At 43.0% G+C, this 21473-nt stretch overlaps 1 protein-coding gene across 7 annotated transcripts in view; it reads left to right on the forward strand.

The window, feature by feature from the left end:
- The window catches only part of CHD5 (chromodomain helicase DNA binding protein 5), a 142713-nt gene extending 126495 nt beyond the window's left edge, over positions 1–16218 (forward strand). For 6 of the 7 annotated variants that reach the window (XM_029578498.1, XM_029578499.1, XM_029578501.1 and 3 more), the window contains exons 36-41: positions 3108–3216; positions 4738–4870; positions 5378–5573; positions 10447–10610; positions 11215–11329; positions 15314–16218. In XM_029578498.1, coding sequence (XP_029434358.1) covers positions 3108–3216; positions 4738–4870; positions 5378–5573; positions 10447–10610; positions 11215–11329; positions 15314–15432 — 836 coding nt within the window. In that variant the 3' untranslated portion in view covers positions 15433–16218. Of the gene's footprint in view, positions 1–3107; positions 3217–4737; positions 4871–5377; positions 5574–10446; positions 10611–11214; positions 11330–11427; positions 11482–15313 lie in introns of all 7 variants that reach the window. The other variant, XM_029578502.1, reaches the window with a different exon arrangement.
- The last annotated feature ends 5255 nt before the right edge of the window (positions 16219–21473 follow it).

Genomic DNA, 21473 nt, shown 5'->3' on the forward strand with positions numbered 1-21473 from the left:
AAACGGTGCTTCACTGCAGCTCTGGGGACATTCTATGGTGCTTTAAAGCCACTGTCCGTGTTTTGAGAAATTCAAATGGCTCCCATCGTAAACTGTGAATTAATACATTTTGAAACCATCCGTCAACTTTTGAGATTTTGATAACAAGTGGTTCCTGTTCGTCCCCCAGATCAGTGCAGAGCAGTGGGTTTTGCATTCCCTACCAGACGATGGAGGCAAAGAACAAAAACTCAGAGGCGCTGCTACATAACTGAGAGCGCCAGCTGCAGTCCCTCAGGATTTCTCTGTCTCCAGCAGATGGCAGAGGTGTAAACCTGCAGTCAGATTAAAAAAATAAAATAAAATAGTTTGAGAGACAGAAAATTGTGTTGGAGTGCTCCCTGAGGTGTGAGGCATCTTCGTGGCCATCCCTCAGGTGGAGCTGGGTGAGTGAGTGTTTGATAATCCCCGGCTCTCTACCCCTCACCGCTGGCCAAGCGTTAGAACAGGAAAGGATTAGAATTTTCTATATTAGGTGCTGTATTTTTTTTTTTTAGCAGCGCTGTGCCTTCAAAAATAAAAATTAAGGCAGGCGAGAGTGAGGGTCGATCGGGCGGTGTTTTTTTTACGAGCAGGAGCAGTTGGCGCTGAGGGAAGAGAAATTGCTGTGACCTTGTTAGCACCCAAGGTCCAGGGCAGCTCTGGGCGAGTGACGCGTGATGCTGTGCAGGCCCTCTGGGAGCACGGCAGGCCGGGCGTTTGCGCCACGTGTGCGCAAGTCTGGCGCCGACTGCGGGGTTGAGGAGCGACAGACTCAACGCGGCCGCACTGTGTTCTGCTTGTGCCTCAGGAGGGATCCTCCACTGAGGCCGCTACCACATGGGGAGCCACGAGATTGGTTGGGCCCTTTGCAGAGGCTCCTGGTGAAGTTGAGGGGGCAGCAAGAAGCAAACAGCATCCAGGTCCAGAGACTCCCCCGTGATTACGTCACGGGGGAGGGTAGTGAGGGGGAGCCTGAGGAGCATGCGATGGAAGAAGCTGCAGAAATGGAGGGCTTCTCCACAAAGTTTGTTCTGCTCCTACACAAGGTGGGAGGCAACCCCTAGCCCACAAGTCGCAACCTCCTAAAAGGGTTAAGGTGGCTCCATCAGTTGGAGCAGGAGGACTTCTCCCTCACTGGGGTCTTGCACATTCTTCGGAAGAAGGCGAAGGGGACCTTAGGGATTCAGCGAATTCGGATTTTAGAGATGGTGCTGGAAATGATTCCGTCGATCCCACAAGGGGAGATCCAGCTTCAGGCAAGGGCTCGCCGGACCCAGAGGAGATCCAGGCCACAGAAAAGGATGACCAGAGGGTTGTCTGGCTATTTTGGAAGGAAGAGATGCGGCTTCTTATTCCACAGATCCTGGAGGAGTTTGATAATGAAGGGGTGGACTCTGTTCTGGATGGACTTGGGGGTGTGTGTGTGGAGGGAGGGGGGGGGGCCACCAAAGGCTTTTCCATTGCCCAAGAAGGTGAAGAAATTGGTGGTCTGGGAGTGGGAGGCTCCCGAAGCAGACCTGAAAGTAGGCAGACCAATGGTGAAGTTGTATCTGCTGATCGAGAAGACCTTGGAGCTTTTAATGCTTCCCAAAGTTGATGCTTCGGTCTCCTTGGTGACCAAGAAGACAACCATCCCAGTGATAGGGGCCACCGCGCTGAAGGATGTGCAGGATAAGTCTTTTTCACTAGTACGTCCACAGTGGCTTTTGTGGAGAATACTGGAGAGCTGAGGTCACTGCAGTATGTACTGTCGTCAGCCTTGCAACCTGACCCTGACACCTTCTCCATCTGCTGGCAGGGGAGCATAACTCATTGGTCCTGAGTCCATCTGTCTACACAAAGGAAAACGGAATTATCAGGTAAGTAATTTCTCCATTTCTCTCTCTTAAGTAGCGAACGGTTTCCCTTGGGGCTACTTTTTTCCTTCCCTGCAACCTTATAGTAACCTATCAAGGAAATACCTATGTGTTTCTTATTTAGAGAGAGAGAGAGAGTTTTATATACCGTTGTTCGGAACATCAGAGTAACGCCATCATAACGGTTTACAAAATAAGGTTACAGGGATAAAGGGTTAAAACAAGGGTTGCAAAGTACAACTGTTATTAAACATGAGAGATAACATGAGTAATGATTAGGATCAGTTTATATATTATTTTTTATATATGAAAGCATAGATGTGATGAGGTTGGATTGGAGGGTGAAGATAAATTTGTTGTTCATTGAGAGAGTTGGTATGCTTTGCTGAACGACCAAGTTTTTAATTCCTTTTTGAAGGTTTTTAGGTCTTCTTGAATTCTGAGCTTCGTTGGAAGGGAGTTCCAAAGATTTTGGCTACCAAGAGAGATTGCTCTTTTTTGGGTTGAGAAGAGTTGATTTGAGTGCATTGGTGGTGTTTTTAGGAATCCCTTATTTGTTGATCTAAGGTTTCTGCTTGGGGTATGTAGTTGTATGTAGGGGCTTAGCCAATTTTTTTGTTCTTCATATATAATTTTATGAAGGTTGGAAAGGACTTTGTATTCAATCCTGTATCTTATAGGTAGCCAATGAAGTGAAATGAGGGTTGGGGTGATGTGGTCATGCTTTCTTGATCCATCCCAATTGGAGACATTCTCCCAAACTGCTGGAGTCACTTGATTATAGGGAAGGAGACATAATCTTTTTTCTATTTGCAGCATTCCAGAAATTATATTGTTTATATATTTCTTATTATTCCCCCCCATGATGGGGGCTTGAATTCTGTCTGTTAGAAAGGGTTTACATTGTATTGTAATACTTTCTCCATATATTTTTTCTTGTTTATAAGGTACCAATCAGAATATATGTTATTTTTCATGTTTATGATGAATTAATAAAGAGATAATTATAATTAAAAAAACCAAAACTGCTTCAGGGGTTGTCAGTAGTAAGTTAGCTTGAATGTTGGTTGATATGGACCCTAGCGTCTCATCTAGCACATATCCCAAATAGTAGAAAACCCTGTTGGACAAAACTTTTTGTGTGTTTAAAAAACAAACTAGGGTTTAATTGGCCATGTTACCAGAGAGAGGATGTGACCGAGCCATAAACACTTTTATCTGATCTTTCAGAGCTTCATACTTTGTGGCAAAATGAGGAGAGAGCGGCTACCACTTCGGGCAAGATTTATGACATCTGGCACAGAAGACACGATTACTGGCTGTTGGCTGGCATTGTCACGTATCCTTTCCCAGTGTGAACTGCACTAAGGCTTCTATTTCTCTGACGTGCACCCACGCATTAAAAGGAACACACAGCAGGATCTCCCCTGGGGCTTTGAAGTAAGGTCTGCTTCACAAATATTTCTTGAAATTGTTGGCGTAGAACTTGTATTATTGTAAACAAAGGATGCACTGAATATACCTGATTAGCTATCATTCGTTGGGGCGCTGATATCTTATTGGATGTAAGCTGCCAGGCAGTAGAAGGGGGTACATCACAAAGACCACTTCTGTAGGGTATCATTGCCACCTTGATAGCATTGTAAAAAAATATATATCTATTCTAAAAAAATATGTATATTTGTTTGTTGTGGACTCTGCCAGCAGTGCTGGGTTGCCATTGGCTGTGCCCCCAACTAATCCCCTTCCCATGTTTGCATTATAAACTCTGACCAAATGCTGTGTCACATTTTTGGGATGGACAAATTTGTAAATTTTTATGCTTAACCTACAAGTTCCCAGGAAATCCACTCATTTTGAGAAGAACACAAAACTGTTGGATCCATTCTCAAAAACCCACTCAGCAGGAAAGCTAACAGATAATTTTAGCTGGTTGCCTGTAGCTGGATTTTAAGCTGAACCTCTAAGTTTTCAGCCAATTTACCAAAATCTAGCTATATTTAGGACGGCTGTTTTTCCACTAAGAGCTAACAGGATAACTTACCGGGCCCGATCCCATCCCGACCTAGCCAGGCCCCTTTAACCTGCTAAATCTGCACCTTGGACATACTCAGCCAGATTAACCTAACCAATTAATTTCCCCCTCTGACTCCCAAAGTTAGCCACTTAAAACCTTTCTAAAGTCCACCTTTTTGTTGCCAATGCTTAGAGTCTCTCTTTAAAAAAAAAACAATTTCTCTCCTTTCCCAAGATAAGGGGTTTCAGTGGAGGTGTAGATTGGCGATTGCCAGTGAACCCCTACTGCTACGTGGCTTGTGTACGTAACACTAGCCTGCAGGGACAGGCCACAAAAACTGATCTTTGTGTCACTTGTGGATGGGCGCCATGTTTGATATGAAGGTTGGCAAAGCTGGTCTTTTTTCTTTGGACAACTGCCTATAAGATCCGTCTCATTCTTTCCTTTACTACTTCACTCCTTGACATATGCAGCTAGGCCCATCATGCTTCCCCTATAGATAAAAAGCATCTCCGACGTAAATGGGCACCAGTGATGATCTACTCATGTGCTGTGAAGTAGTTGGGACAAGTTATCTCAGAAAAATATTGCTATTGTAGAATCATAGAAAAATAAAATTGGAGGGACCACAGGTGGTCATCTGGCCTATGCGTTGCCTCCAGCCTTGGTCCGTAATATCTACACCATCCCATTCAGGTGTTCAATCTGCTTTGATAGAGGTTCCATCAGCCTCTCTGGGTACAAAGTCCTGCTTCTTGTCTACTCTCAAATCCTATCGCTCGCTCACTCATAATGTGGTCAGAGCAGTGTTTTTTTTTGTCCTTAATCCGACCCTGCGCTTAGCCATGGCTACGCCCGCTGGCAGGACATTCAGAATGATCCCCGTTACCTGATTCTAAATGAGCCCTTCAAATCCGAGATACACAAAGGAAACTACCTGGAGATGAAAAACAAGTTCCTTGCACGGAGATTCAAGGTAGGCACACTTTATTTTAAATGATTTAACCAGGGTAAGTCCAGCAAGGCATGGTTTAAGTATCATTCAGATTTGCACTTTAAAAGGATGCAACATGGAGCAACTTTTTGTGGCTTTGTGATAAAGTAGTTAACAGTAAAGGTTATTCCATGGAATAATTGTATTTTGCTAATTAAAAAAATAAAATTATTTTGCCGTATTCAGCCTGAAATTTCAAATTGGTATAAAGAAAAATTGTTTGAATTTCTTAGCTGAAACACATATGTAAATGATTCCTTGAATTATTTGGCTATCATTAGAGGAAAAAATATATGGTTTCGTGCAGTTTAAAAGAATGGTTAAATGTAAAAAAAAAACCAAACAAAGGTGCAATGTTTTAGTGAAACTGTTATAATGAAATCAAGAGTTTGACTCCTAGCCATTGCCTTCTCATCTTATTTCCAAGCCTTCACAGCGCTAGACCTGCACTAGTAACATCACATTGTGCATTGCCTTTTCTCGCCTCAGCTGTTGGAACAAGCACTAGTGATAGAGGAGCAGCTCAGGAGGGCTGCATATCTCAACATGACCCAGGACCCCAACCATCCGGCCATGGCGCTCAACGCCCGTCTGGCGGAAGTGGAGTGCCTTGCCGAGAGCCACCAGCACCTCTCCAAAGAATCCCTGGCGGGCAACAAGCCTGCCAATGCCGTCTTGCACAAAGGTTGGTGCCCCCCGCTTAACCCCCTTCCCCCCATCCAGTCCACACCTTAGCCACGGAATCCAGAAGACGGCGAAGGCTGAAGCAATCTGGTTGATCTGGCGGTGAAGGAAGCACTTCAGACCCATTTGTTGCATGGCAGATTGTAAATAAATCTAAATTTCTAGAAGCCGTCTGATGTTTTTGTATAGCAAGCCCTAATTATTAAAATAGGTGTAAAATTAGAGAAATTTAGAGGAGCGCTTTTTTCCTAAGAAAAGAAAAAAAGAAGTTCCCCGATTCTGGGACAGATCCGTATTTTGGTGTCTTCCTTGTAGTTATACCTATCCTGAAAATTTGTCTGTTGTAGTTTGAATGGGTCGGGAGATAATATATACACAAGCAAAGTGAATACATAAGCAATTTTTTATTGAGAAAAAGGGTAAAAATGTATGCAAAACATCTGATCTGTATAGACGACGTAGGTTATCTCAGAAATGTAACAAGCAATATCATTCTTATCAGTTTATTTGTATATGCATATGGGAGAAAGCTGCTTAACCAGCTAGAGGTCCCACATCCCCTCGGCCAAAGGCTAAAAAGTTTAAGCCCATGTGGTTTCTGTGCTGTCATGAACATAGCAAAGTGTCATACAGGTCAGGTGGTCTACTCCAACCAATTACAATTTGAGTTTATAACTAGATGCAAGGACTACATGCCCCATCATGCTTTGCCATAGGAGTTAACTTAAAAAAACCACATACACAGGCCAAACTGTTCCTGGTTACCTATTTGCCTTACTTAATACAGTTATCATTAAATAGTTTACAGTCCAGGGCAGTGATCAAGCACCTAATTATGAGGATGTCAGATCTTTCAAGGAAATCACGAGTAAAGGTTGCAGATACAGTTTGACAGAACATTTACAAAGAAAAAGAAAAAAAAAGGGTCATAGTGCTAATCAAACTGGTACATAAAGGTCAAAAGTAAGAGAAGAATTCCAGGGTCTCTCTCTGGATCTGGAAAAAGTGCTGTGGTACCCCACCTTGGCACTGCTTCTGGCCAGGTAGATAACGGGGCATGGTGGACGTAGTGGAGCGCGGTCCTTCTGTTGAGTTAGACGTTGGAACCAAACCTTGGCATTGGTAAATAAATCAGAAGACAACCACCTCCCACTTACAGGGTCTTCTTCGCCTCGCCTAATAGATAATGGAGTTGCTTAATATTCTCATTGTAATCATCCAGTTTACAGGAACGTGTTCATATACAGTATCTATACTTTTCTAGGTACATGCTTTTTAAGAATTCTTCTGGGGGAGGCAGTGGCACTATGAGGGTACCATTCTTGCAACCAAAAAGTCATCTGAACCTGCCAATGTCTCTTCCAACCATGGAATTTACAACTGAGCTTGGACGCAGTTGTCTCACCTGTGCCAGAAGGCCGAGCAATGCAATAATATGACAGTAGAGCTAAAAAGGAATGGAGTAGAAATGACCCAATGGAAGCCATGCAAACACTAAGTGGCGACATTACTGTACAGGTTGTGTTTGTTATAAAGAGGGGTCCCTTTATTTAGAAAGCACGCTTTCAGGGTGGGAGACTATGACAAACAGGCAGGCTAGGGGCTAAGAAATGTGTTGCAAGAATGATCCAGACTGTTCGCTGGAATAAATGCCATCCAAGAGCAGAAGATTATTATACTTTCCTGTTAGTATCTCCCACCCACATTTCTGTGTTCTGCAGTAGAACCATCTTCTGCCTGAATATAGGTGGATCCACTTGTAAAAAACATTCCTGTAACACACTTAAGCTCTTAGAATGTCACTAGCCTTGCCAACAAGACCTTTTGTTCTAGAGCATTACTGATAGCTTGTGGTATCGGTAATGAATGGAAGGAACTTCCTTGTCTCTATGTCCAAACATATTTAGCCTCTTTTTTGTCTCTGGCTGGCCCTCTCATCCTGCTGGTTCCTTCGGCCCATAACCATAGGGCCATCGTTAGTGCCCCTGTTCTCCTCTATGCATATCCAAAAACACGTTTTCCTCTAATCCATTGCTAAAATCCATCCTTTTCGGGTTAGCTACCACAATGCTCATCCACTCGTCTCTCAGCTCCTGCTTAGCCCACTACAATTTGATTTCATGGCCCTCCCATTGAACCCTCTTCCTCCACTGCATTCTATTCAGAATTCATCTGCATGGCTTTCCCTTCAACATTGACTGTGAAAACCCTCAAGTCTCTACATTGGCTCCTCCTACCATTGCACCTTCTCTGACACAATAAATGCATTCATGCTGCAGCTCTTCACTTCTTTCCCTACCCTCTTCCTCTTGAGCTCCCATCCATTGACTAAGTTACTTGTCTGTGCTCTCCTCCGCCAACTCCATCCATGGAACAGAGTGATTTCAGTGAGACATGCTCCCTTCCTAGCCATATTCAAGTCTAGTCTAAGACTTTGCCTTTTTGAGGCTAACTTTAAATCCTAAAAACAATTCTTTACTTCCCCCAGACTCCAGTTTGTCTTGACTAGACCGTAAGCTTTGTGAAGTAGGCACTGTCTTTTATAACTGTGGTACAGCGTTGTTGGTGTAGTAAAAAATGATTAGTATTTGAAAGCAAGTTTGATTAGCAATACTCATCTGATTACAAACTTTACTTGTTTAAATCATTTTTTACATTACATAAGCAGCTCCCTAAAGTGTCTTACTAGGAAGAGAGTCAAATGACCTCACATTGGCTGTGATGTCACAAATGACAACCAACATCACTTGAACCAATCAGATCCCATCATCCTGTGTGGGATACATTTTAAAAAGTCATAAGGGAAAATGTACTCAAGCCATAATTAAGCTCTGGAACTCGTTGCCAGAGAATGTGAACACTATTAGCGCAGCTGCATTTAAAAAGAAGGGTTTGGGCAAGTTCCTGGAGGAAAAGTCCATAAACCATTATTAAGGTGGAGTTGCAGAAATCCCCTGCTTATTCCTAGGATAAGCAGCTTGGGATCCTGCCAGGTACTTGGGACTGGGATTGGACATTCTTGGAAACAGGTTCCTGGGCTTGATGGACCTTTTGGTCTGACCCAGTATGGCAAGCCTTATGTTCTTATGACTTACAACCCTTATGACCCTGGTTACGATCAAGGAGTTCAGGAATTTACAACAACTACCGGCATGACTCAGCAGTAAAATGCTTAATTGACAGATTACACAGTTCTGCTTGCAATATACTTTTTTGTACTACTGGCAGCAGGTAGATGGCCATCTTTCGTTCCAGAGTTCTCTATACTGTAAATGTCATGTTTAATCTGCTTCCATGGATGTCTACTCAAGTCAAATTAGTTATGAGTTTATAAGTTATAAGTTAAAGTCTGATTCCACTCAGTTTTGGAGTAAGGCCTAAAGGCATTTAAATCTGAATATTTCTGGATAGAGAGGAAACCGTGATTCATCTTTCAGGACAGTATAGATGATTCTAAGTTGTTAATACTGTGATTTACAGTGGGTTGCTGTAATGAGGTAATTCCTGGAACCACTTCATTTTCAAAATGGTAGTGGAATCTTACACAAGCAGAGAACATGCTGTGCTGCAAAAATGTAACACCCCCCCCCCCCCCCCCCACACAACATAAAGTCCATTGCTCCACTAATGCAGAAGTACAACATACAAGGGCAGTGGACTGTGTCTTTCTATAGGAGAGAAGCCCAACGACATTTCACATTTCTAGATCTAAACTATGGACTAACAAGCACTATGCCAAGTTATCCTAGCTCTGAGCTTGCTGCTATAGTATTCAGCTATTTTCCAAATTAAATAATTCATAGTGAGGGAGCACTCATGGTATCTGCATATTCCATTCCTGACGTGAGTTTTCTGTTCTTCCTCTGAGTTCTTAACAGTGAGAATGGCCATGGGGTTTCCTTTTGGCTTTTGTTTTTTTTAATTTAATTTACATTGTGAGTTTTCTATACACGCATGCTTTTAGTTATTACATCCAGATTGTCTCATTCCCAGCCCTAGCTTTGTGAACATACTAACCCTGTAGAGGCTGTAGCTTAACTCCCATTGACCCATCCAGTGTACCTGCTTATTCTGAAGGACACTGCCCATCCTAAAAGCTTGACCACTTGTAGGAAAACATCACTCCTTTTCTTGTTCCGTTGTCTTCCAATTTTGGCCCCCTACCATGCTGAGTACAGACGTTTCCATAGTTAATTCAACACCCAGGTTGCTTTGCACCCAGTTTTAACAAAACCTATGCATCCCCATGAGTGCAACCCCCCCCCCGGGCAAGTGTCATTATTTCCACTCAAGGAGAATCGGTGTTGCCCAGTCACGGATGGAACTAGGGCTTAAATGCTTGTTTTTGGAAGCTTTCCAAAACAAGAGAAAACCCAAGGCTGCTGATTTACCCTTTCCACCTTGAACTGGTCTCCTCAGCACCCCTGCCCCAGCCCTGGCTTTGCCTAAGATGACCGTTACACCTGAAATACTCATGAATGTTCATGACTTTTGGCTGTGTGACTGCTTTGGCTAGGCAAACACTGAGATAGCCTCAGTGACTTTTACTGGAGCCAGATGCTTTTAAGGTTTTAGAGTTTTGTTTGCTAGATTAATTTTTGTAATAAAGTTGCCATCCAATGCAGTTGTGTATACATTTAAGAGCCTAATTTACTAAGGCTTTTCCCCATTCTGTATCTATAAGAAAAGGAACTTGACTCAAGCTTGATGGCCCCTCCATCTGACCTCGTATGGCAATTTATGTTTTTATCTGTTAGCCACCTTCTCTACCCAACACCAGTGTTAGTTTTCTGTATTTCTAATTTCATGGTGGATGTGATAACGTACTTTCGCTCGACTTGCCAACACCTTATATATTTGATTCTCTTTTGCAGTTCTGAACCAGTTGGAGGAGCTGTTGAGTGACATGAAGGCAGATGTGACCCGCTTGCCCTCCATGTTGTCCAGGATACCACCCGTTGCCGCTCGGCTCCAAATGTCAGAGCGAAGCATCCTGAGTCGCCTGACAAACCGTGGAGGCGACCCAACAGTTCAGCAGGTCAGACCTGAAGGCAGAGAAAGATCCGAGAGCATCCCCGACTGCCACTGCCTGATTTAGGCCAAAAGCCAGCAATATGGGGGTTGATTCAAGTACAGGAGAATGCTAAGGCAAAGCAGTCTTTTACAGGCTGGCGTGGAAAAAATAAACAGCACATTTTTGAATAGTGTAAAGCAGACAAATGTGTGCTAGTCATACATTTATGACAGGGGACACAATTTACTGATTGCTTCCACAAAAGACATAGATGACCATGTTTCATTCTGAACTGCCAAAAACAAAAATGTGAGTATTGTCAGTAGTAGAAATGACATGGGGGTTACAAATACTTGCATTGTTTCTGGGGCACTTCCCTGTTGCTTGATGTAAATATCAGGCTTGCAGTGTATTTCTGTGAGGGCAGGCACTCGAACCAATATTAGACACAAAGAGGGTAAAGCTTCCCTATATGTATTTCAAGTTGCTTGAACTACTCCAGTTATTGCTAGATGTAGGATTTCTAGTCGTTTCCATTGGTTGTGGAGAGTAGAGTTTGGGTCGCCATATTGGTCCAGGAGGCATCGAAGCGCTAGCACAACTTAGAAATATTTTCGTGTTTCTTCAGGGTTCCTTTGGCTCCAGCCAGATGTACAACAACAACTTTGGCCCAAATTTCCGAGGCCCTGGACCAGGAGGGATGGTCAACTACAGTCAAATGCCCCTGGGGCCCTATGTGACTGGTATGTTGTAGTGGAAAAGATAAAAGCTAAATTTCAGTGGATTACAAGTAAGCCCAGATGACATTAGGCAAGCAAGATGTTTTCTTTCTTGTCAATAGATATTTAGCCGTTTCCAGGATTGTCTTCTCTTGCAATCTTCAGTTCGAGCTGAGGTAAGCCCACTCTTCTCTCTCTGCTACGCTTATTGCATCTCGTCTATCCCCATTACATAATACACAATTGGCCTTCCTTTATGTGATCTTTGTAAAGAGGTGGATAGAGTCAAGGTCAAAATGCCTTTTAACCAGCACGGTTAATCAGTTTTGCTGAGTCACATTAATGGCTAAATATCTGCCGATATTTAGCTTGCAACATTTCTCCTCAAACTGCAAATGAGGCATTCAGGCTGGCTTAAGGAATATTCAGTTTGGTCCTGGGGCAGGAGGGAGAATCACAAGTGTATGCATTTTCTTCTGCAGATAGACTTGCAAAGCCTTTTTCAGAATGCATAAACATAGATGAGTATGGGTGAAGCATTTGGGCCTCTCTTCAGCCACTGTTGGTGCCAAAAACGTGTAGGAATAAATCTATTATGGGGTGCAACAAGGGTAGGTCTTGAAAGATATGGGTGTATACGACGAAGGGTGCCAAATGCTGATTGGAGGTGATGTGGTGCCTCTCTTTGCTTCATGAAAAAGCATGCAACAGCAGGCCACGAACCACATCTATTATCTATTAAACAGCCTGGTGCACATGGCATGTTGCTGCGCCTCCCTTCTGCTTGCCTGAATTTCTTTACTTGCAGCATGGGGCAGGATCAGTAGGGCAGGATGGTGCACACTCATAGCCTCTGCACCAAAGATAAACCTCTCATGGGCCTCTTTTCTCTGACCACATAGAAGAATACTAAGCTGGGAAGGCTTGACTTGGCCAATCTGATGAGCTGATGCAGGCTTTTCTGTGGCATAAGTGCAGGAAACAGTCAACATAGCAAGTCTGACTCTATCCCTAGGTGTTTTAAAATAAAATATATGTACCTCGACGTTTGTGCCAGCAGCATGAAAAATCTCGGTAAACAAGAAGTGGCTACATAAGAACTTGCCATACTGGGTCAGACCAAGGGTCCATCAAGCCCAGTATCCAACAGTGGCCAATCCAGGCCACAGGTACCTGGCAATTACCCAAACATTAGATAGCTCCCAAGCTACTATTCCTTACAGACTAAAGGACAAATTTTTAAAGGGCCACGCGTGTAAAAATTAGGACTTCCGTGCGGGGCAGGCGCATTTTCAAGAGGACCAGGCCACGTGGGTAAGTCCTGATACACACACAAGGGCCAAGCCCTGAAAAAAGGGGTGGGGGTGGGATGGAGGCTTGTTGGGAGAAGCGCCATTAGCCACTGTTCCAGGGAAGGGTGCCAGCAGATGGCCGGCACACACAAGATGCTTCTGCTCAGCTACAGCAGTAAGTTAAAAAAAAAAAAAAAAAAAAAGGGGGGGGGGTTAGGTTAGGGGGAAGAGGTAGGAAGAGTCTGGTTAGGGAAGGTTCCCTCCCAGTCCACTCCTTAATTGGAGCAGTCTGGGAGCCAACTGGGGAAGGCTCGATTGCATCGCCACACGTAATTTACTAAAATTCACCCCCCCCACCACACACACACGTGTGCATGGACTTGCATGAGCTCCTTTTAAAGTCTACCCCTAATTTTATGGATTTTCCCTCTAGGAATTTATCCAAACCTTTTTTATACCCAGTTACACTAACTGCTGTAACCACATCCTCTGGCAATGAATTCCAGAGCTTAACTATGCGCTGAGTGACAAAGAACTTTGTTCTTAAAATGCGTTACGTGCTAAAGTCATGGAATACTCCCTAGTCCTATTATCTGAGAGAGTAAATAACAGATTTACGAGGATAAATAGAGTTAGTTAATTTTAATTTGAATAAGTCTAGTAGTTAAGATTTCCATTGAATAGCCTGGTAATCTTATTGAGGGTAAGTACCATTGCCTACCCAGATAACTCTCTGGATAAGTTAACCACTCATCTGCTTACTCAATACAAACCTCTCAAACAAGAAATAGTGCTGGGACAGAAGAATGGTATAAAAGTGCAACTACATTTTCTTGTCACTAGCATAGAAATGTTATTGAAAATATTTATTAAAATGCCTTTGAATGCAACAGATCAATGCCTTACAATATTTGTGTTACAGCTGAGCACTTCAGGTTTCTGTCAGCAGGGGGAATAGTAAGCCAACATTTTGCGGAGATATGAAGGGAACCTCATTCGCGTCTGGTAGTTTAATAGCTTAAATCTAAGGCCATGGTAGATCTTTTTCCACCCAATCCAAGTTTGGATCCCATTGGCCTCATTCCTAGGGGGTGTGAATAGGTAAAAGTGTTCCTTTTTTTTTAAATCTTATTTCTGTGTTACAGTAGGTGCTGAACATGCTAAAATGCAAAAAGCTGAATTGACATTTTGATTTAGAAATTTCATTTCCCTCCAAGGGAGGAAGGCCTGCATAATACTGTGAACAAGCTTCACTGCTAAAGTCAGAAAAAAACCAAACCCCAAGATGGAAGAATTCTGGAATTCTTTTATTTACTAAATTTTGCAGCTTGTATGGGTTTTGTTTTATTAACTGAAAGCTCTGAATTACCCTGGCAGAAGAAAGGAATCTTTGCCAGCATTTCAAACTGCATTGACCCAAGGAGGTAAGTTCTTCCTCAGTGCAGATCTGCCCGAGATCTTCCCTACTGGCAGCCCTTACTTTCCTGTCAATGCAATAGTCAACATTTTCCTGGACTGAAACTGCTCCTGCCCAGAGTACAGCATCATTATTTCATTTCTCCTTTTCTGCAATTTTTGCATCTGGAAGCTACAGGCTCTGGCCTTTTAGGCTGCAGTTTTCTATTCAGGGCCAGCTATGGCTAGAGAAGAGATGCTTTTGTATTTATTATAAGAACTCAAAACTCCCTTGTGGAATGGGTCCAGTAAACAGGATGGCATCGTGTGGCATGTACGGTGAATACAGAAAGTCTGCACAGCCTTCCAACATATTCACCCTATATTTCTTATGGTAATGGAATTAAAACAGTGTTCGTTCTATGTAGCCACACCCCTATCCCAGAACTGCCACGTGAAAAGCCATTCCAGAATTCCTTAGAATATTAAGTAGAACTAAACCATGCAATAGCTTTGTTGGATAGGTGTCTACCCCCTTGTACTTCTGTAGCAATCCTAAATGATCTGATGTAGCCATTTTCAAAAGCACATGCCAAGCAAGTTAGCCCTACCTGTGTTATATTGTTCTTATTCCCATGACAGGGGGAGGGGCTGAGGAAGGAGATCTGATCTGGGAGAAGAGGCACGACTGGATCATATGTTCTGGGGAGAAGGAAGAGGCATCAGGGTGCAGCACCCACTGTGCGTGCCTAGGGATGGGAACAGATCTAAAACCATCGCAGCACAGGGGACAGCCCGAGTCAGTCCTGGTTTCGTCTCCATGCAGGCAGTGGGGTAAAAATCAGGAGCTGAATACTCTAATCCCTATGACATATCAAATTGTTGGCAACCTTAAGCCAGGGTCAAAAAAGCAGCTCTTGCACATCAGAGCTTTTTCCTTTTGGCCACATGTAGGGATCTGATTTGAGTGGTCCTAGCATGTCCTCGTGCACGATATGAGAGGCAGATGAAAAAGGTAACTCAGTTTCCCCTGTGGAATTGATGATCTAAAACAGTCTTCCTTGTGAGCATCTTATCATGTGCAGCGTCCCCAGGCCACACTGTTCCCTTGGTGCCTTATTCATGTTGAGTGGAGGCGACAGCTGATCACACACTCAGCTACTTTGTGCCTTGTGTCGATCGGTGCTAGCTTTTTCTCTCCCACATTCCTAGGGTTGCGACCGAGTCCAACCTTAACTTCACGCTTGTCCATGATTATTGCCCATGCAGCACGCAGCAAAATAAAATCCAGCTTAACACCAAGGTCCTTTTCTTGTTACAGCAACTTCGAACGGCCCCTCCTCGAGCCACCTGGATAAAAAGGTAGCAGAGCCACTGAAGGATGGCATCTCCTTGGAACGCAAAGGAAAATTTAATGACATCATCTGTATTGAAGATTAGGACACAGCCCGAAAGAGGTCGTATTCTGAGGCAGCCATTTTCCTACTTAAGTGTTCTTCAAAACCATCTAACGAACTTCTTGTTAGAAGATATTTCATTTTCTTTTCTTTTTTTTTTGCACTTCCTTTTTGAAGACTTGATGCATTTGTCTCAACAAAAATTGAATTATGAAGGATTCTCTAGTAACAAGTACTTATGTTTCCTGTTTTTATCAACACGCGGTTTATCAGATCCACATGGACAGCGGAAACTCAATTCCTCCCCCGCACCCTGGATTCTTTGCAAGCAATGCTTAACTTTTCATTTTGTAGCCTGTTACCCTTTTATGTCCGTTTTTATTTATTTCTTAACGTTGGAGCAGCTGCATGCGCACTTTAAGCCCTTTAAATTAGTCTCACTATTCCTCTCGGGGCTTTCCCTGGTTGAAAATGTCTACCTTGCCTATGCTAAGGGTACGGCGAAGTGAAGTATCCAAGTGACAAATGTTTACTGCCTGGCTCCTGCCAGTTAACAGGGCCCTCCTTGGGAATACAGAATTCAGTCCAGCATCCACATTTGGTTTCAATTATTAACAAAAGACAAAACAAGCCCTATGTACATTTACCATTTCCAGTTACTATACACGCTGGAAAGCATCTAGGCACACGAATGTTATAGATTAATGGGGTAAGATCACATGGTTTACCTATTGTGGAAGAATGGATTCAGGTACATGAGCTCTTACAAGGGGGAAACAAAAGATTGTTTTACATTTTTACTAAATAAGCAGAAGCAGATTTCTTTGCTTCTGCTCGAGGCTGGTGTATTAAACCAGCTTCCCAAGATGGGTATGAGAAAGTAACCAGCAGTGATGGTTTGAGAGCAGCTCTGTCAGAACAGGTTGAAAATTCTCTGCAACAAAAAGCTTTTCCTTTTATATTCAGGAATTAATATTCACTCTGGCATCATGAAAACAATGCTTTGCCTTTTCAGAGATCTGCTTTTTAAAAGGATTAAAGCCAAATATTTTGCCTGTGTTGGTGGAAGGAAAGCCGGCATGCAGGGTCCACCTCCAGGACTGGGCCGCTTAAGAAAAGAATTTATCGTCAAGGGGGGGGGGGGCGCGTTCCATCCCTGGAGCCAGGGCCGCGTTGGAGGGAGCCCCCTTCAATTTTATGAAGATGGAGCAGAACGGATTGGAGATGGCCTAAGATAAGCACAGAGAATCCTTCAGCCAGGTAAAGTCCAGCCTGTGGTACTGTAGCAGGAGGTCAAGGGGGCTTTTCTGTCCTTATCTGCCTTGAGTCTGAATGAGAGCCACGTGTCAGGAAATCTGCACCTGGGTCCTTGAATTCTAAAAAATTAAAAAAAAAGGGCAAACTACCCACAAATCAGTTTGTTCAAATCTGAAATTTCCCCTTCCCTGCTCAAGGGTGTGCTACCGTAACAGCCCAAAAAGGCCAGCAGTGGGGCTAAATCAAAAACTGGTCCCATAACAGAAGCAGCCAGAGCACACGGTTCTGGCTACACTTAAGGTCATGCGAGCGTGGCAGCAAGTGATACAAGATCATAATTTTAATAAGCTTCACAATGGCTTATCATTGGCTTTCCAAGGCTTGAGCTTTGTCTGTCCTGTCCCCTTGGGCCTGCAGCACCTTTCACCAACTGCTAAACTACAGCAGCAATAACCCACAAGACCACTGCAAGCATTGCTTCCGTGGCTGTCCAGTGGCACATAACTTTGGACAGATAGTCTACCCCTCTGCCTAACATAAATGTGATTGCTCAACTGTAGCCCACACCCCCCTTTAATGTCCACATGCTCTGATAGTACCAGGTAAAGGAACAGCACCTATCTATCCAGAGGTTTCCACAGAAGTTTAGAACATTTTTGGGGATCTGGATTCATAGTCAAAAGTTGGAAACAGGCAGTCTGATTGGAAGGATACAAAAGATTAATGGAGAGAATAGTTCAAGCCATGCATCACAGAGGTGTTTTTTGGCAAGAAACTGCAATGTCATTACACATATTAAAATCATTTTCAGGATTTTCTAACACTTTTCTAATCCTACCAGCATGGCAAAAGCAGTTTGTTGAGCAGTGTCAATGCTAGACCTGGTCTCCCTTAAGCGTAGATCACTCAATACATGAACATCCCCTTCAGAATTAAACAGATGATATGGGACAGCTTCTGTGACTGGGTCCCAAAGCAAAGATCATCATCAAGCAGCATTGTCTCAGTTATCAAGGCGGCTCCTCCCCCAGTAAAAGCGCTGCTAGCAGTAATTGTGACTTTTGACAGTTTGTAAACATTACTACCTGGGGTGTAGCTACACTGAGCTGCAGTTACTACCATAAGCAGCTTGCGGGGCAGACTGTATGGGCCATCTGGTCCTTTTCTGCCGTCGTTACTACGTAACCCGCTGCTGTTCACAATGTGCCATCATACTGGGAACAGAGGCAAAAGGCAACCAAAAAAAAAAAAAAAAGATTGGATTTTCATTACTTTTAAAGTTTAATTTCAGATAAAGCTTTCATAAATTACTACATGAGTTTCCTGATCATTATAGTTTGGAACAAGGAGGGAGGAACCTTCACCCTTCAGTTCCCAGTATGGAACATAGATAAGGGCAGCATTTTTTTTTTTTTGAATGACAGCATATATAAAACATTTTGAAGAGGGCAGTTTTGAATTGAGCGACTTATTTTGTACCTACCTAGGAGCGGCCTGTTAGTCCCTTACGGGTAGGCCACCTAAATAAATAGTGGCACTACTTATTCTTATGATCACCTGTCACAGAATTCAAGGCAGCAAACGTGAGCATGAGGGAAAGCAAACCCTAGTTTCAATGGGATGATACAGAAATGAAATGTCTTAGCAACAGCAACGCTAAGCAAAATGGCTCCCTATATGTTGCTACGTGAGGAGGTGCAGTGTAAAGCATGACAAATGGAAAATATTGTTTCAATGAATAATTCTATTGCATTTTACAGTCTGTACAGGTGTAGTCATGTGGTTGAAAAAAAAAAGCCACCCTCAAGATCAAAATTAGTTTTAATGCACCTACTTGAATTCTAATATATGCCAGTGAGGCACAATTATATTGGGTAGAAGACTGTTCAGTGTAGTTCTTTACATAGGAAAGCTATTGTGAGATTTCAAAGTTACCCATTAAGTCACTTTAACTCAGGGAAAGGGATAAAAAGTGTCAGCCTACATCGGAACTTTTCTAACATCTGAGAATCTGTGGTGACCTCATGGATCAGCACACACAGCCTTTTACAGACCTTATGTGCATCAGGACAGAATACGGAGGAATCCCGTTTGGCTGCTGTCCTCCATTTCTAAGCATTACCGATCATATGGCATAAGATCTCATTTTCTAAACTAGTTTCTCCTTTGGTGCACTTGCCGGGTGTTTGTGTGGACAATATTTTGTCAAAGCCCTGAAGTGTCAAGTTTCAAAATTGTGCCTGGTGCAACACAGAGCTGTCCTAGACTTAGATACTACAGTGTCTGCGTCTAATCAGCCACTGATTTACTACGTAGTGAAGATTAGGCCTTGGAGCATCAGGTGCTCCATCATGGAAATTCTCATTTCCTGACATTCACAGTGCATTTTCTTTGGCTTAACAGCTTCCTCCTGCTCCTTTTAGGCTTCAAGCTCAATTGGAACTGGCCTTGGTTGGGTTATAGCACCATGAGCCTGCGTTTGCAACTACCGGGTGATTCCCCCCCCACTAGTTGCATTTCATAGCTCCTCCCAACTGTTTAGCTAAGTTATTGCAGTGACAGTCCTCAGCCAGAGGGAATGGGCCCCACAAGCCACAGCTCCTGAAGCTGCAGTGACTGGGACACAGCCCACCTTCCAGCCTCTTTGGCGGAAAAGCCAACCCTGATGCAGGCACCACTCCCAGTAGTCCAGCATCAGTTTTCTTCGTTGTAACTGGAGAGCCTTGGGTTTGAAGATTAAGAGCCTTCAAGTTTAAGCGAATCATTACCCCTAGGCACCAAACCGAAAATTAACTCTTAAATGTGTGGTGTGAGATACAAGCAGATAAGGAATATATAAAACATGAAGCAAATGATTGTCACAGCTGAATTCCTCTGTCACATTAAGTGGCAATGAGTCATGATGCCCTTGACATACAATGAAGAAATTTGAGGGGGGGGGGGGGGTTTGAAACTGGGCTATGGCCAATTCTTTTCACACAATGGGCCCTGTCTTGAAGGGAGAAATTTTGAAAATATATTACCAAATGTGTTTCCACATTTTAGCTGCAGTGCTGAAGCTAGGTCAGGAGTACACAATTGAGGGCAGGCCTCAAGTCCTATAAATGGGTTTGGTTTTCAGGATATTCACAATGAGTAGGCAGGAGATAAAGTTGCATGCTATGGAGGCAGTGCATGCTCATTGGAGATAAATCTGATTTATAGCCTGTCTACAGCACTTGAGGAGGGGAGCTCCCTAACTTTGAAGCAGAAGATCCCAAGCCACTGGTGCACAAAGTCATTAACCTTTAGGCCAGGGATAGTCAACCCAGCCTTGGGCCAGAACTAGCCAGTCAAGTTTCCAGGATCTCTCCAAGGAATATGCATGACAAGATTTGTATACAATAAAAGCTGTGCATGCAGATCTCTCATATGCGCATTTCATGTGGATATCCTGAAAAGATGACTTGGGTGTGACCAGGGGACTGGGTTGAGAACCTCTGGGTTAGATTTCTATTTATGTAAGATTATAGCCAAAAAGATGATTTACTGAAAAACAAGTTCTTACAGCCAACAAAGCATTAATAAAAGGATATGAAACCTCCCAATTGTTCTGAATATGTAGAAGAGTATAGCTGGTGACATACAATGAGGCAAGCCCAAGTATAAATCAGACTCATCTTTCATGAAGTTGCCCAGAACACTTTACAAGGACAATAAAAGGAGCCATAAACTACAGAAAACAATAGAATTAAAAAAGGAAAAGCTACAAAAGGTAGTAGATATTAAATAAGATTTTAAAAAAACTTTTCCCCATGTTACCAATCAACTCTCTTAAAGCTGCAACTGATTTTAAAATTACTTAATGTGCAGCGCTAATTCTGGCTGCTTGTAAAACTTCAACGCAACAGTTATTTTGCAATCAGAACAGAAAAACCATGGCACCTATTTGCCTTTCTGCTCTTGGTCTGTTGCTCGTGTGAGGCTGTGTGCACGGAGAGCAATGGACCTCTGTCTGAGGGTTGCTGGAGACTAACCATTGCACTCACTTTTACCTTGTACTTTGTGTGTGTTCTTTTTGTTTTCTGTGTTTTAATAAATCCTTTATAAAAGGGATGGGCCTAAAGTGTCAGTCCTTTTGTGGCTGCTGTTCCCGAAAGACTTAAAACTAAAGGCACCTCACCCCCCCTCTCTTGCCTGTGGCTATTCCAGTTTCTTTCCCTTGATACTTTACTTCTAAAAGATTCTAGAGGTTGAGCAGCCACATTGGTCCTGAAGAAAAGCTATATTCCTTCTAGGCTGAGTTACCTTTAATAGTGCCAATAGTGAGACACAGACAGTTGAATATGGGCTTTTGGGAGCACACATGTCCCTATTTCACCCTAGCTTATGCACAAAATGTCTTGCCAAGTTATATGTTGGGTCAATAAATAGTTATCAGTCCACAAAGAATCCAATTATCTACAACAAAGATGGAAATTGTTTCCTTTCCTGATATGTCAAGGACTGTGATAAAGAGATAATATACAAACCCATTATAGAAGCATAAGGCCCACTGCATTGAAAGAATGATTTGTAACACTCACACTAAGTAATACATATGTGCTTTTCTTTCGTTCAATGGATTGTTTAATCCATGCTGATAAATATTAAAAAAAAAACAAAAAAAGTCCCCTTACCACTCTAGGTTTAGATTAAAAAAAAAAATAAAGCAGAAGTGCAAGCTGGTTGGAACAATGAAGTGCATGGCCTGATGCAGGGAAGTCCCACAGCAATGTGGCATCATTTTACTGCTGTCTAGAACTAGTGAGCAGTAAGAACAGGTCCAGTACTCACCATGCACAGCCT

Source organism: Rhinatrema bivittatum, chromosome 15 (assembly GCF_901001135.1).
Source record: "Rhinatrema bivittatum chromosome 15, aRhiBiv1.1, whole genome shotgun sequence".
Classification (NCBI taxonomy): domain Eukaryota; kingdom Metazoa; phylum Chordata; class Amphibia; order Gymnophiona; family Rhinatrematidae; genus Rhinatrema; species Rhinatrema bivittatum.